Source organism: Dromiciops gliroides, chromosome 3 (assembly GCF_019393635.1).
Source record: "Dromiciops gliroides isolate mDroGli1 chromosome 3, mDroGli1.pri, whole genome shotgun sequence".
In the NCBI taxonomy this organism is placed as follows: Eukaryota; Metazoa; Chordata; class Mammalia; order Microbiotheria; family Microbiotheriidae; genus Dromiciops; species Dromiciops gliroides.
The window spans coordinates 77,463,586-77,479,822 of record NC_057863.1 but is presented as its reverse complement, the minus strand read 5'-3'; the positions used below and the strand labels follow the sequence as shown (position 1 = coordinate 77,479,822).

General features: G+C 35.6%; 1 protein-coding gene across 3 annotated transcripts in view; it reads right to left on the bottom strand.

Annotated features, from left to right (window-relative positions):
* The window catches only part of ERBB4 (erb-b2 receptor tyrosine kinase 4), a 1,387,693-nt gene that overhangs the window by 214,473 nt on the left and 1,156,983 nt on the right, over positions 1-16,237 (bottom strand). For all 3 annotated transcript variants that reach the window (XM_043992847.1, XM_043992848.1, XM_043992846.1), the window contains exon 20: positions 5,920-6,105. In XM_043992847.1, the coding sequence (XP_043848782.1) occupies positions 5,920-6,105 (186 nt within the window). The remainder of the gene's footprint in view (positions 1-5,919; positions 6,106-16,237) is intronic.

Genomic DNA, 16,237 nt, shown 5'->3' with positions numbered 1-16,237 from the left:
AAGGATATTTCCCTAGCAACTTATCTAGGTCATTTTGAATTGTGAATTTTACTTCTGTCTTTCAGAGCACATGCAACCCTTCCTAACATTAAACATTAACCTTAAATTTGATGAAGTCATTCTTGATTCCTTTATCCATACCATCAATAAATACACTAACCCTACTGGGTCCCATAAAAAAGCCCTGTAGGACATTACTGACAACTGCTGGATTAACAAAAGTCCACATATAATTATCATTTGAGATTTAGTCCCCAAGTCAGAAAATGAGACCCACTTCTAAAGTCCCATGAAAGGAACAGAAGACACTAAATGTGGATTCATTCACTAATAGCTCTGCCTCTAGGAGAGAAATAAAATGAACAGGGAAGCTTAGCAACATAATCAATATACTCTCTGCAGTTTCTACCTCAATTGGAAGTCCTTTAACTAACATCTGGCCAAGTCATATACCCTTTTTGCCCTCATGGTGATGCTCATTTTGTACCGTGATCCTGGATTTTATATAAAAATTCCTAATAATTTACTAGAATAAATAACACATTATGTGCAAGACAAATAATAGCAAGATATTTGTAATAAGATACCTTTCATTTATGATTTTGCTGAATACTGGGATATATGAGTATAAACTAAAACCTTTATATTTTAATAGAAATTATTAGCTATAACTCATTAAATCAGGGTCATGAGCCACAAATTCTACTGACATTAAGTCAATTAATTATGTTTTAGCTCACTTAAAAAAAGATATTGTCTTAACAGCATTTTTATTAGTAGTCAAATTATTTCTATATGCTTATCTATCTTGCTTTTTGAATATTTTAATACTACATAATAAGTACAAATTTCATCTTTCATAATTTAATGTAAAAAGGTAATCTGCTTCTTTTCTAGGTTTTTCAATGATTGAAGTGTGTAAATGTGTGTGTGTGTGTAAGACTGAAGTCACCTTTATTTAGTTTCACCACATTTCACTAAAATTAAATTGACTAAATGGTAAATGTTAGCACTTGGTTCACACAACTTTGCTACCAGCAGATATTCTGATAATTTTCATTCCTGAGTATCTTAGCTTCTTAAACAAGGGACTGTCAACTTTGGTCTCTGAACTTATACATACATACATATATAGATATACATACACACACACACATATATATATATATGTACATATACACATATATGTGTATATGTGTGTGTGTGTATATATAAATATAATTAGTATCCTTTGTGATCCTTTGCAATTTATTCTCCAACAGATTGCCAAAAAGGAGCATGACACAAGGAAAAGAAACATTTATTAGGTATCTACACTGTACCAGATTTTGTGCTAAGCACTTTACAGGTAGAATTTTTGATCCTTTCAACAACATGAGAGAGGTAGGTGCTGTTATTATCCTCATTCTACAATTGAGCAAACTGAGGTAGATGGAGCTTAAATAACTTGCCCAGACTCATACAGCTAGTCTGACTGTAGGCCCAGGGTTTTGTCCACTGAGCCACTTAGCTGCTTCAATCTTTTTAAAGATTAAGAACTCCTGCTATAATTAGACCATATTAATGAGCTCACAGTTCTTACCTTGTGTAAATATTGATGAAGATGAAGATAAAGGGAAAAGACAAGGAAATCTAGAGACATTATTGGTATACCAATAATAAATGAACCTCCAAAGATGAGTCAATTGACCAATCCATATGGGTGAAGCATGACTTTCTTAACTTGGGAATGGGTCAGTTCTAGAAAACATTTTATCTGGCTTAAGTCTAATTTTCTGAGAGACTGAAACACACACAGAAACACGTACATACACATGCATACAACCATCACAGGAGTACAGGTTGTATTCACTCAAGTTCCCCTAACAGTATCCCCTCTAACTCTATGTATGAAGACACTACAATGGGGAGAAACATGTTTTGTGTTAAAGAAAGAATAGTTTAGATTTTTTTTTTTAATTTAGGAAAAGACCTTAGATTTGAGCAAATAAAAGAGCAAAGCTTTAACAGTTTACTCAGGATAAGAAGTTCTTTGGAAGATCAATCAGATTGGTTTGCAAATAAAATTGAAGATCTAGGGAGTATATTTTCTTTCTCAAAGAAAATAGATGTCATTGGAATTTCCTTTGAAATAGAAAGAAGACCAGTATAATTTTTCATATGGATTTATAGCATCTGTTGTTTTTTTAAATCAAAGTTAACTTAAGTCCTCAAAACCTTAAATGACTTTCTAATCTTTCTCTGTTTTGGAATTTAAATTTAAAGTTAGTTCAGATTTATTCTTAACCCATTAAACCATAATGTATTACTCAGAATTATATTGTTTTTGCTTCTGAAATAATCTGAAATAGTGGCCAGTGTTTTACCTCCAATTAGTTCGTTTTAACTTGTAATGAGGGCTATGCTCATATTTGCCTTTCTTGGTTCAGTGGCAACCATGGGAACTACATGGGAACATTCAGATCTGATTTTGGCCACATGTGATTCATTTAGTGCTGAAGGGCTTGCACTATGAAATAAATGATAAGAAATGTCCTTGTCTGGGGAGCTGAAGAGCCAGAGACTCAGTGAATGGATGGAAAAAATGGAATTGGCCACTCCCTTAACCTCTTATCTTTTATACTTGTAAATATAGCAGGAATATATTGAACTCTTTCTCTATAGGGGTGAGAGATGGGTCACTTGCTCTCCTTATGTCCAACTACCATGTGGCAGGAAGCACAAGGCAGCTAAAGAAAGTATTCCTCCCAGGCAAGCCTAAGTTTGGTTGCCTCTCTTTTGTGTTCTTTCCTGATCTGATTGGGAAAATGAGCATCAATCCTGAGGTAGGTCCAAGATTGGAGGTGAGCTTGTGATATTAAAAGTTTTGGAGGTCCAGGATCAATTTATCATGTATCTAACTGGTAGCAGGGGAATTTTCTTCATTAGAAAGGATGGTATCAAACCTGTCCCATTTTACAGTGTGACATGGAGTATGTATTGTCATCATTTTATATTAAGCATTTTTTTGTTTATATGAATAAACTGTCACACACCTGAATCACATTGTAAAGTGAGCACTGTCAAACTTTGGGAATATATAGAAAAGCAAAAAAAAAAAATAGCCTTTCCCTCAAGGTGCTCACATTCTAATAAGCATTACTTTCTAATAAAAAAAAATCATTACATACATAGAGGTTATATAAATGGAAGGCAAATTCAGAGTAGAGATTATAAGGCTATCTGCAAAGGGTTTGAATATGTCCAGATATTTTTGAGAAGGAGTAATGAGCTTAGCATACTTTTCAAGTGTGATGTGGATAGCCTCACAGAGTTTGTGACTGGGACTACATACAGGCCACTCATACTCAGGGTGTTTTCAGCAGTGGTTCTCACCAGTGGAAATGAACTGAGGTGTGCTCAAAATTGGCCCATGAGGGGACCACATTGGGTATATATACCAAAATTTCTAGTTCCTGTTTAAATTATTTTCAGTGAATTATATTTTCCTTTATGGTAAACCCTATGTGGTCACATCTTATTTATTTTCTGTCTATAGCACCTAGCAGAATACAGCTGCTAAATAATGGGATTTAAATATAAAGTGAATTGAAGAAGCAAGGAAAGGTAAAATACACTTGAGGGAAAATCATATCAAAATTGTCAAAAACCAACACAAATTTAAGTGTTTAAAAATGTAAACCTCATGTATCAAAAATATTTTCTTATACAGAATGATTCCAACAGTAATACTGAACAAATGAGATGTAACTTCATCTACATTCTCTAGTCAGAAATTCTGAACTAGTCTAAGATTATGTGTCAGGACAATACATGGAGTCAAGAATGCATATTGTTTTTGTTTTTTTGTTTTTTCTAATGATCACAGAGTGCCTCCAGGGTATTTAGAGTCAGAACATTTGGGTTAAAATCTCCAGTTTGCTGTTTAACATATGAGTGATTTTGAGCATCCAACATCATTGATTTTTCTTTATTTACCCCATTTGTAAAACGAGGCAATGATATGAACAGTGCCTCAGAATTCTAAGTCCTGTGATTCTCTTATTATTCTATCTATATCAATTAGGTTACTAGACAAATGAATTACAAAGAACAAATTTTGAACTTCATTATCATAAAAATAAGAGTACTTATTTTTCTTATTTAAAAAGTCATAAAATTTACTTGGATTTGTAGACTCAATAAAATTGACCTAAAGAGTTCTTTGTAGTTAAAAATGGATTTTGAAAATTAGTTCATATCTCTACTTCTCATTGTCTGGGGACATATGAGTATACTAGACTTTTAAATTTGGTGATGTAAAATACAATTAATGTTTACAACCACAGAGGTTTTTTTTTGTGTGTGTGTGTGTGTTGTTGTTCTCTAATGAAATCTCAGACTGAGATTCATTGAGAATGGGTAAAAATAATTTTCATTTTTTGTGAACACATACTCACTATAGTGATAGGTTTTCTTTCTGTCTTGTCTTGGATTGTAAGCTTCAAGAAGACAGAGACTGAATGTAACTAACTTTTTACAGTACCTAGCAAATCAGCAAACACAGGGAAATTTAATGAGTATCACTGCTGCTGCCAGATTTAGCATAACATCACATGCTAGTGTTACTTTTATTGTACTTCGACAAGCACTAAGCTGGAAGGATATTTGGAAGAAACATCATTAGTGTCTCTGTTAAGGCTACAATTTTACAATAGGCATGAAATCCAGAATAAAACTGGGAAATGTGGATGAAGCTGTCATAGAAACAAAGAAAAATGTCATATGTATATATATATTTCTATATTTTTAGCTAAACTTTAAATATATAAATAAAAGAATCAAGATTAAGAAGTCAGAGTATCATACATTCATATGATATACTACAGAGAACAAAGAAGGAATAGAAGCACATGTTCATAGGCTATTACTCTAAAGAGGACATAGACACAATATAAAAGATTAAAAAATAAAATAAGGTCATGTCTTACACACAAAAAGACCTACACACACACATACATACATATGTGTATATATATATATATATATATGCATAGGATATGAGAGAGCCGAAGATAAAGATTATGTGATAATAATCAAAGTAGCTACTAAGGAACTTAGATTATTTTATGTCACTGATTCTGCTCATTTAAGTGAGAATGGAAATCCAACATATAAGTTTTGTCCAGAAATCTTCATGTCAACTTTTTTCCCAATGAAATGACCAGCTATTTGATTAAATCAATCAAAACAATTATTTGCTATGGACTTTTAGAGATATATGCAGATAGATAGATAGATAGATAGATAGATAGATAGATAGATAGATAGATAGATAGATAGAGTCTTCACCAGGTAAACCAAATATAACATCCCAAAGACTTAACTATATTGACAAGTTGAGTTATAATCTTCATTATTACTGAAAATATAACCTAAGGCCTGTATCATCACAGAAAAAAAAAGACTGGTTTACCTGAATGACATTCAGTCTTGAGATTTTCTCAATAATTGAACTTTTTTATGTACTTTCACTCAGCTTGCCATGAAAATATTATAATTTACTTAGTATCTCAAAGGACCCTCTGTTACTATGCAAGAGCTCAGACTAACAAAATGTTGAAAGTAGAACAAGTTTTATTTCAGCTGACAAAAATTTCAAAGAGATTGGTACTAGAGCTATAAAGTCAAGAATATTCCTTTTCCCTCTTTAGTGAGCCTTCATCTTCTCTATGAATAAATAGAGTGATAGACCTATTCTAAGTCAGGCCCTCCTGAAAGAGGAAAAAATAGTCCATTTTCATCTTAATAACAAAATATAAAAATATGATTTTTGTTTACTTAGCACAATTAATTTTCCATCTGTAAGCCACTAAACATATTTGGGTTTAGCATATAAAAACATCTATTTGGCATGTATTTTTAAAGCCAAGTACTTACCTTAGCTATCTGGACACACCAGTTAAGCAGCAGTTGAGAGCCAATGTTATCCTTATGTTCATGAACATAATCCAACAGGCAGCCATGAGGCATTAGTTGAGTAACCAGCTGAATGGTTGGGCTCAGACACACACCCAATAATCGTACCAAATGTGGGTGATCCATACTTGCCATGATCAAAGCTTCCTATAAAAAATAAACACAATTCCATCATATTGACTAAAGGTTTATTAATTAGAGGTCCAAATTTGTATATACTGCTTCAGGTATTTTGTAGTCTATAAGCCCCACTTAATACGTAACAAGACAAAACTTGAGATTTTGGTATAATAATTTTAAGATAAAATGTAAGTTAAGAAAACCAAAATTAACATGATCATATATATAATTAACTAATATGGAGTATATGATTAATAATAGACTTGCAAGGCAATTACAGCTATCTAAAATAGCTTCATAGCAATTACAGCTATCTAAAAGTGTAATGAAATGCCACTGGAGGCAGTAGGTTTCTTTTTGTTAGAGGTCTTCACCAGAAGACAGGATGACCCCGTGTTGAGAAGATTATCATGAAGATTTTTGGATAAGTATAGACTGGGCTGGATGTCTTCTCAGGTCCCTGACAAGCCTGAGATTCTGTTATTTTGCAAAGTGTTTCCACTCTCTTCTCCTCCTTAACTTGAAAAATTTTAAGGATCCTTTCTTCACTAAGCCAGTCAAAGCTACATTCTGAATCAGAGAGTGGATGCTAGAATTTTAGATCTTTATTTCTCATAAGGAAAAGGTTTATGAAAATATGACCACTTTCAAATTCAATAGAAGGGTTTATATCACACATCATCTGGGGTCAGCATATGTCCTACAGTAACTTTTACTTCTTGTAAATATAGTGTGGTTCAATAATCTTAGAGCAGTCTTAAGCTATCAAAGCAGGCAAATGACTCATTTTGTCTTCAGGGGGGCAGCTGGCCCAGTTTTTCTAGTGAGAAGTTTATCTCTATATATTATTCTTAGATTTCACTTACAAACATAAAGACTGTAGTAAATATATTCATCTGAAAAATGTATTTAATTCCATTTTTTAAAGATAGCAAACAAAACCAGAAATTGAATTAAATACATTTTGATACCCTTCAGTAGTTCTTTTCTATTGAAGTCTTCCAATGACTCAGTGTGCCATGATGGTGAGTTCTTAAAAGTCAATGAGCTTGTATAAACAAAAGTTGAGAACTATCTTTACATGTAACAGAAAAAATAAAATACCTTATATGTAAAAAAACAAACAAACAAACAAACAAAAAGTCAATGAGCCTCTAGCATGTTCTTTTCAACAAAAGGGTCTGGCAACTCACTGGGTCCTTTATGTTGCTGATGATCTGCCAACTCAACTTTCCATCTGCAGCTCAGTTAGGTTTCTACTCCAGGGAACAAGATGAGCCTCCCAGGATAAGCTGATCACTTCTAATCTCATCACTATGCCTATTGACTCAGTTTTGCATATTCAATACCTTCCCATTTGCTTCAGCCCCCTCTCCTTTCTGATTGGAGGGCTGGAGGGTAGCACACTCAACTTCACCCAAAGCTTTCTTTTATGAAGGACAGAAATTAGACTTCCAGTTGAATCTACTTTGACTTTTTATATCTGCTTCGTTTCAGCTCCCTGGAACAACATGTCGCCCAAGCTCTCACCTCTGCTTTCCAGTTTCCTTTTGCGTGTTGTCTTGCCTCATTAGAATGTAATCTCCTTGAGGACAGGGACTCTTTCCTTTTCTTATTTGTATCCCCAACTCTCCCCACAGTGCCTGGCACATAGTAGTTGCTTAATAAATATTTACTGAATTGAACTGAACAGAGAAATCATAATAGAAAATAGAATTAATCTATGATTTCATTAATATAGGGAACTCTCTGATGAGGAAAGTCCCACTACTGGTACAGATTGTTATTTTTCTGCAATTTATAGTCAAAAAAGAGGAGGGAAAGAAGGAAGAGAATGAGAACTAGTGTTTAGCATTTTTACATATTGATGTATAAACCTCATTTTAATCTTACAACCCTGTGAGGTAGTAGGTAATTTATTTATTAATATTCCTGTTTTATGGATGAGAAAACTGAAACTCTACAGAGAGTATAAGAGATTTCCCCATTATAAGAGATGTGTCATAGTTATTAAGTATGAGAGGTTGAGGTTGAACATTACTTTCTCCCAACTCCAAGTCCAACCTTCTTTTCACTAACTCATACTGTCAATGGAACCCTCGCTATCTGCAGAAAGGCACTTATCACAAGGCTTAAGTGTGTAAATGTGTGTGTGTATGTGTGTGCTAGTAGTACTTATAGCAATAACATTTTTGATTTATTAAACGTGGATTATTCCAGATTTGGTCAAGAGACAATCAAGTCCTTCAAAAGTTATTTATTTTTTTGATTCTGTTTGACTGATTCCTGGTGCCTCATGGAGTCATTAGCTTCCATCTGTCCAATTAAAATTTTTAAGGCATTGTTTTCTTCAGTAAGTTTTTGTACCTCCTTTTCCATTTGGCCAAATGAAATTTTTAATATTCAACAGTTTGTCACCTGAAGGTTTGGGTTTTTTTTTTGGGGGGGGGGCAGGGCAATGAAGGTTAAGTGACTTGCCCAAAGTCACACAGCTAGTAAGTGTCAAGTATCTGAGGCCAGATTTGAACTTAGGTCCTCCTGAATCCAAGGCCAGTGCTTTATCCACTGTGCCACCTAGCTGCCCCCACCAAATGTTTTGCTTTTTTTTTTTTAAGGAATTGTTTTCTTCAGTCAATCTTTGTGCTTTCTTTCCCAAGCTGTTGATTCCTTTTTCATAATTTTCGTGTGTTGCTTTCATTTCTATCCCCATTTTTTCTTCTACCTCTCTCAATTGATTTTTTTTAAGGGCAACGGGGGTTAAGTGACTTGCCCAGGGTCACACAGCTAGTAAGTGTCAAGTATCTGAGGCCAGATTTGAACTTAGGTCCTCCTGAATCCAAGGCCAGTGCTTTATCCACTGTGCCACCTAGCTGCCCCCACCAAATGTTTTGCTTTTTTTTTTTTTAAGGAATTGTTTTCTTCAGTCAATCTTTGTGCTTTCTTTCCCAAGCTGTTGATTCCTTTTTCATAATTTTCGTGTGTTGCTTTCATTTCTATCCCCATTTTTTCTTCTACCTCTCTCAATTGATTTTTTTTAAGGGCAACGGGGGTTAAGTGACTTGCCCAGGGTCACACAGCTAGTAAGTGTCAAGTGTCTGAGGCCGGATTTGAACTCAGGTACTCCTGAATCCAGGGCTGGTGCTTTATCCACTGCGCCACCTAGCCGCCCCTCAATTGATTTTTAAAACCCTTTTTGAGCTCTTCCAAGAAGGCTTTTTGGTCTTGAGACCAATTCATCTTCCCTCTCGAGGCTTCACAATATAGGCAATTTGGGAGTGTTGTCCTCATCTGAGTTTGTGTTTTGCTCTTCCCTGTTGACACAGAAGCCCTCAATGGTAAGAACCCTTTTCTGTTTCTTATTCATATTGTGGCTTATTTTTTAAAGTTGAGGTCTGTTCCTGGGGCACCAAGGTCACTGTTTCAAGCTTCTTGTGCTGGGGGATAAGGGCTCTGTCACTGGTTTTCTACTCAGGCCTCTGTGGCTTGTAGATTCCTCACTGCCCTGGGCTTGCTCCCTGCACTTGCTCTAGGCACTGGGATGACCTGGTTCAGTTGTTTCTGACTCACAGTGTGGTCCTCCAGCTGGCAGCTTGCCATCTCAGCTGGTACTGGTGGATCTCACAACTGGCTCACTGTGCCACCAGCTTGCTGAGCCAGGATAAAGGGGCCTCAGTTGCTCTGCTATGGCCAAGAGCCTCCAGCTGACTTTCCCAGATCCCCTCCATGCTGTGCTGAGATGCACTGTGCTCTCCTTTTGCCTGAGTGAGACTGACCTTTCCCGAAGTCTTCTAAATTATCTCAAGTTGGAAGATTGTGTCTCTATGTCTTTTTGTAGGTTCTGTAGTTTCAGAATATGTTTAGAGGCTTGATTTAATGTTTTTTCTGAAGGAAATGCAGGAGAGCTCAAGCAACTTTCTGGCTTCCTTCCACCATCTTGGCTCCATCTTCAAGAATGATCACTTATACACAGGCAGCAGTAATGGACAAATTCGTCCCTGTGTCCTTTCTACTTCTATTTACTCATGAATGACATCTCATATTTAGCTTTGGAGATTGAAATAAGATATTCCTATGATCTTTTGTTTGCTATATGATATTTTCAAGCATGATCTAATCTAAATTTCTTTCTCAGAAAAACTGCAACATACTTGCTGACTTAAGACAAGTTTAAATAAATTTTTTTTCTAAATACATTTCAGTTGAATTTTCCTAAATATTAGGATGAATGATTTATTTGTAGGGAAAGAACTTGAAACAAGACAAGAACATAGCAAATAACCCAATTCCAGTTATACTGTCTTCTTTTTTTTCACTGAATTGAACAATTCTTTATTGGATAATAAGGAAAACCATACGTAAAAACAAAAATAAACCCTTTTCTTAATAGAATAAAATATGAAATGTGATTATTGTTTAATACACTTCAAATATTTTTTTTCTTTTTAATGAGCTAGTGTTTTCATTAGTTTAGAGAGCTTTGATTGAAGAACCTCTTTACCAATGTACTGATCATACCTAATGTACTATTTATAGTCTTAGAGAGTTGTCTGGGCACTAATGGGTTAAATGGTTAACATAGAGTCACATAGACAGTATTGTCAGTCATAGGATGCAGACCTGGATATTTCTGACATACTATGCCAGAATGGAAAAGTCTCTAGACCTTTCCATTATACTTGGAGATCAAATCACAGATTTGAATCTTTACATACCCTCTTTTTCAAGGAAGCATTTTTTCTTAGACAAAGGAGAAAAAAAGTAAACTAAGTTTGATTCTTTTGAAAAAAAAATTGGGAGACTTCTGGGGTAGAGCCAAGATGGCAGAGGAAAGGCAGTGAGCTCTCAAACTCATGACACGATTGCTCCAAAAAACATCCAAATAATGCCATAGGAAAATGCCCAGAGGAGCAAAATTCAAAGAAGAATGTGCTGAAATCACCGTCTAACCAAGAACGGCTTGGAAGGTCAGAAGGAGGGAGCTGCTGTGCTAATACAGGAGTTGAGCCCAACCCCACAGTCACCCTGACACAGATACAGTCCCAGGAAGGCCTGACCAGAGAAGGAGATCCCCAGAACCTCTGAATCAGCTGAAGCACCAGTGTCCTCTAGAACTAAGCTCACAGTCTGGTGAGAGGGCTGAGCCCTGGGCAGAGGGGAAACTACAGGGATCTATGCTGGTGCTGAGGCAGAACTTGTATTTTTCACCCCTGCTGAGAACCAGGAGGTGGGCTTGAGTAGCAGTGGCCCAGGTTGGGGAGGGGCACAGGCTCATCAGAGCTAACAACCACAACACACAAAGCTGATTGATTAGCAAGTTGGTCTGGGGTCATCTACAGACCAGGAAACAGGCCGGGCCAGTGAAGAACCTGATCCTCCTTAAGTCATACCACCTGGGACCTCTTACGCTTGGGATAGTGCAACCTGGAAACAGTGCCCCACTTTAAGGAGCTAAAAGTCAAGTAAAAGAAAGGCAAGATGAACAGACAGAGAAAGATGAGGACCATAGAAAGTTTCTTCAGTAACAAGGAAGACCAAGGTATACCTTTAGAGGAAGATGTTAACATTAGGGCCCCTATATCTAAAGCTTCCAAGAAAAATATGAATTGGTCTCAGGCCATAGAGGTACTCAAAAAGGACTTTGAAGATCAAGTTAGAGAGGTAGAGGAAAAAATGGAAAGAGAAATGAGGGGGATGCAGGAAAGACATGAGAAAAAAGTCAACAGCTTGAAAAGTCAAATTGGCCAAATGGAAAAGAAGGTACAAAAGCTCTCTGAGGAAAATAATTGCCTAAGAATGAGGATTAAACAAATGGAAGCCAGTGACTTTATGAGAAACCAAGACACAATAAAGCAAATCCAAATGAATAAAAAAATAGAGGGCAATGTGAAATATCTTCTGGGAAAAACTGCTGACCTGGAAAATAGGTCCAGGAGAGATAATCTGAAAATTATTGGTCTACCTGAAAACCATGATCAAAGAAAGAGCTTAGACATCATCTTCCAAGATATTCTCAGGGAAAATTGCCCTGAAATTCTAGAAGAAGAAGCTAAAATAGAAATTGAAAAAATCCACTGATCACCTCCAGAAAGCGATCCCCAAAGGAAAACTCCTAGGAATATTATAGCCAAATTCCAGAGCTCTCAGGTCAAAGAGAAAATATTGCAAGCTGTCAAAAAGAAAGAATTCAAGTACTGTGGAGCCCCAGTCAGGATAGCAAAAGATCTAGCAGCTTCTACATTAAAGGACCAGAGAGCATGGAATATGATATTCCAGAGGGCAAAGGAAATGGGATTACAACCAAGAATCACCTACCCAGCAAAACTCAGCATAATCTTTCAGTGGAAAAAATGGGACTTTAATGAAAAAAACTGGCAGAATTCTTAGGTCTAGAAAGGCAGGATAGCATAGCGGACAGATGGCCTGCCTTGGAATCAGAAAGAAGACTTGAGTTTATGTCCTACATTGGATATATATTAGCTATGTCACTAAGACTCTCAGTGTCCTAGCAACCATACGTTATAGATGAGTTTTTACACCAGGCATTCCCTATACAGATGTAATCACAGGTAAAAATAAAAATATTACAGGAAATCTAAATTTTAGACAAATGTCAGTTCAGTTATATAGCAAGGTAATACTCTATATGAGATCTATATCTCTACAAATATGATAATATTATATATATTACTTCTAGTTGGGTTTTTCTACTTTCTGTTTTAGCAATTATCTGAAACGCACACCAAAAAAGGTGGTAATCTGAGGTTGGTGGTTAGTAAGGCATAATGCAAGCACAGAAAGGAATATTCACCTTTAAAATTCCTGCTAGTTTATGCTAATATTCATTATTTGAGAATGTGACCACAAACACCAATCAGTGATAAAATATACTCAACTCTACAAACCCAACCAAATACTTTTATACCCATATATGTTTGTCAGACTTCTGCTTGGATTAAATTCTCACTTATAATGGCCATATTCCATCTGTTTCCCTAGTGCTTTGAGGTCCCTAGAAGTGTAAATTTCTCTATAATTCATTGAAAAAAAGTATCATGATTCATCACTCTACAGGAAAACCAAGGCTCAGTGATGGCTTACCTACAGGAATGGCATCAATCATTTTTATATTAAAATTGCAGTTTCATCAGCACTCACAGCTATGGAAATGTGATCCCATTAACAAGAATTCAGCAACAACCTCCTGACAGCCACCAGCTGAATGAATCAGGTTGTGTTGTGCATCAAGTGCTTAGGAGCCACTAAAACCCAACAACAAAACTGTGCTTACAGGTAAACTGCCATCGCCCCTGACATCCTTTCAGGGGCGGCAAAGTGAAGCATTTCTCTCTGATTTACTGAGCGGAGGGTTTTGTTGAGATGCTTTTTTCTGAGGCAGAGGGAGAAATTGGTGAAAAAGGTGAAAAAGTCTATTTTGAAGCTATTTTGGCTTGCTCTTACAGAATAAAATAAATGGATTTCTTGCAACTTTAAGACTGATGAAACAGATAATTCCAGTCTAGATAATCATTTAGAAAAGTTTGTATTGGAGAAATAAGAAAAAAGTCTCATGGAAGTTCTTAAAAATATCTATTAGAAAGTCCTGGCAAAGAGACTGGATTTGTATTAAAGAAAATTGCTCATCACACTACAAAGGGGATTTGAAACCAAATTGCAGAGTATTTGCATAATAGTTCTCTTTTTTGAGAAAGAAAAGATGAACAAGACACTAATTGTAGGTTTTATTTTTTTCATAAAAGAAATAGCAGATGGCCACAATTTCTGTGTGTGTGTGTGTGTGTGTTTGTATGTATGTGTATGCATGTATGTGTGGTGGGGGTATGTAAAGAAAAAAAAGCAATGAAGATTCATTCAGTCAGATGAGTGGGATGGAGAAGGGAAGGAAAAGAGTTTAATGTTTTAAGTGAGGGGAATTTGCTTTCAGTAAATTCATACATGTTAAAATTAGTACACTGCTCTGTTACCTAACTGTGTAAGAGGTCTGATGGATACAATTTTAGATTCTTTTCTGCTGTCACCAGAAAATGTCACTGAAGGCCAGCAGAATAAATACATGTTGACAGGTGTATTACCCATTTCCTGGAGTCAAAATCTCTCTCTCTCTCTCTCTCTCTCTCTCTCTCTCTCTCTCTCTCTCTCTCTCTCTCTCTTTCTCTCTCTCACTTTCTCTCTCCTCTTGGAGTTCAATTAAAGTTTTTGGTTTTTGGTAAAGGGAGTTGAGGGAGAAGGTAACCTTTACTTCACAAAAAATGTAAAACAAGATGATTTTTCTTCATAATGAGGACTGGTAAGAAAAAGGATATTTTTTAGAACTATTGAGGGACCACAAGGGTATAGATAAAAAACTCTGAAGCAAGTGTTCCATTAGTTTCTGGTTATATGCTATTTATATTTCTGTTTGAGTCTGAAGAGAAGACATATCTGTACAATAATAAAGGTAAGCAATGTTGTCTGTCACATTCAGGTATCATTTTGCCAAGCTTTCAAAATTTATATCTCATCCATTTAAACTTGTTCCCCCCCACACCGCCCCCACCATATCTGGCCAGTGTTTCCTCCCAAAAAGTTTACAGTGAAATCTTATGGACTATTCTGTGAAAAAAATAGGTTGTCATCAGTTACTTTCACCATGTTTTATGATGTCTATGGACTATTGATCCGGTATCTTCCACTTTAAAATGAAAGGAAATCAGATTGTATTAGGGATAGAAGGAAGAGACGCAAAGGCAGAGAAGGTAAAGGGGAAAAGAGACAATATGGCCTTGCAAAAATACTGAGTATCTGAAATAAATTGTACTGCTTTATATACTGCTAAAAAAAGTTTAGTAAGACGTAATTAGGGTTGAGAGAGAAAAGATTCAGGTTGGAGTCTGGATCTACTCCTTAGGACTAGTGTGAATTCATTTATATGATGAGTAAAGTACTTGATCAGTGAAATAATTAATTTCATTCCTAAATCCTATAAATGGAAAAAAATAAGGAAAATAAGGAAAAGGATGAGAGGAAGAATAGCTAGAAGAAAAGGAGAAATAACAATAAGGAAATTAAGGGAAGGAAAAACAAAAAGAAAGAGAAATAGGAGAAAGAAAAGAAGAAAACAGAAATGAAGAATTATAAAAAACACAGGATTTTATAGTTGTTAGGAACTCAGAGTTCACCTACTTCAAGCTGTTCCCAAAAAATTTTGTACCATCCCTAATATGTAATCTTCCAGATTTTGCTTCAATAACTTCAGTATCATAAAATCCAACCATTCCATTTTCAGATATTTTTAAGTATTAATTTTTTCCCCTGACATCAAGGTTATGTTTATTTCCTTGCATCTTGTACAAGGACCCCTGGTCCTGCCTTCAGGGGCCAAGCATAACAGTCCTGATCACTCTTCGATATGACTGTTAGAAAAGAATTAGCATACTCCCATAATTCAGCTCTTTTCCAGGCTCAACATTCATAATAACTTCAGGTGACTCATATGTTGTGATGTCAAGGCCCTGATTTTTCCTTTTTGAAGACTTCTTGGCTAATGAATTTTGTGCTAAAGAGAAGGTGCAGACCTGCATTGGAAATGAGAGTTTCCACACATGAATCTTCCCAATAGTAATGAAATCATATGTCCAGGCCCCATCACACAGGGTTGGTTTTTTTAAAAGTTTAAGTTGTATTGATGTGTTTTATTTTTACATTTCAAACATTCATAGATTATTTCTACTTTGGGAGGTCTCTTAAAACAAGGTAAAACAATTAAGAGAAAAAATTATGCCATTCCCTCCTCTGAAAGTGCATGCATCATTACACCTCTATCATTTTTTTTAAGACAAAGAAATTATAGCAAACCATTTTCTCTCCTTTCCGATCTCAACCCATTGGGGGAAAAAGAAAAGAGAAACATTTTTTTAAAAAATATGCATAGTCAAGCAAAACTATGCCCCTCAGAGGCTGCATACAAAATTACTTATCTCTCAGTCTGCATCCTAAATATGTTATGTCTCAGTAATCAATAACTGTAATCATCAATGGTCTTTGTATTGATCATAATTCTTATATCTTCCAAAGAAGGTAATTTTTATAATGTTGCTATTACTGTACAAATTGCTTTCCTGGTTCTGCTTATTTCATTCTTCATCAGTTTATACAATGTCTC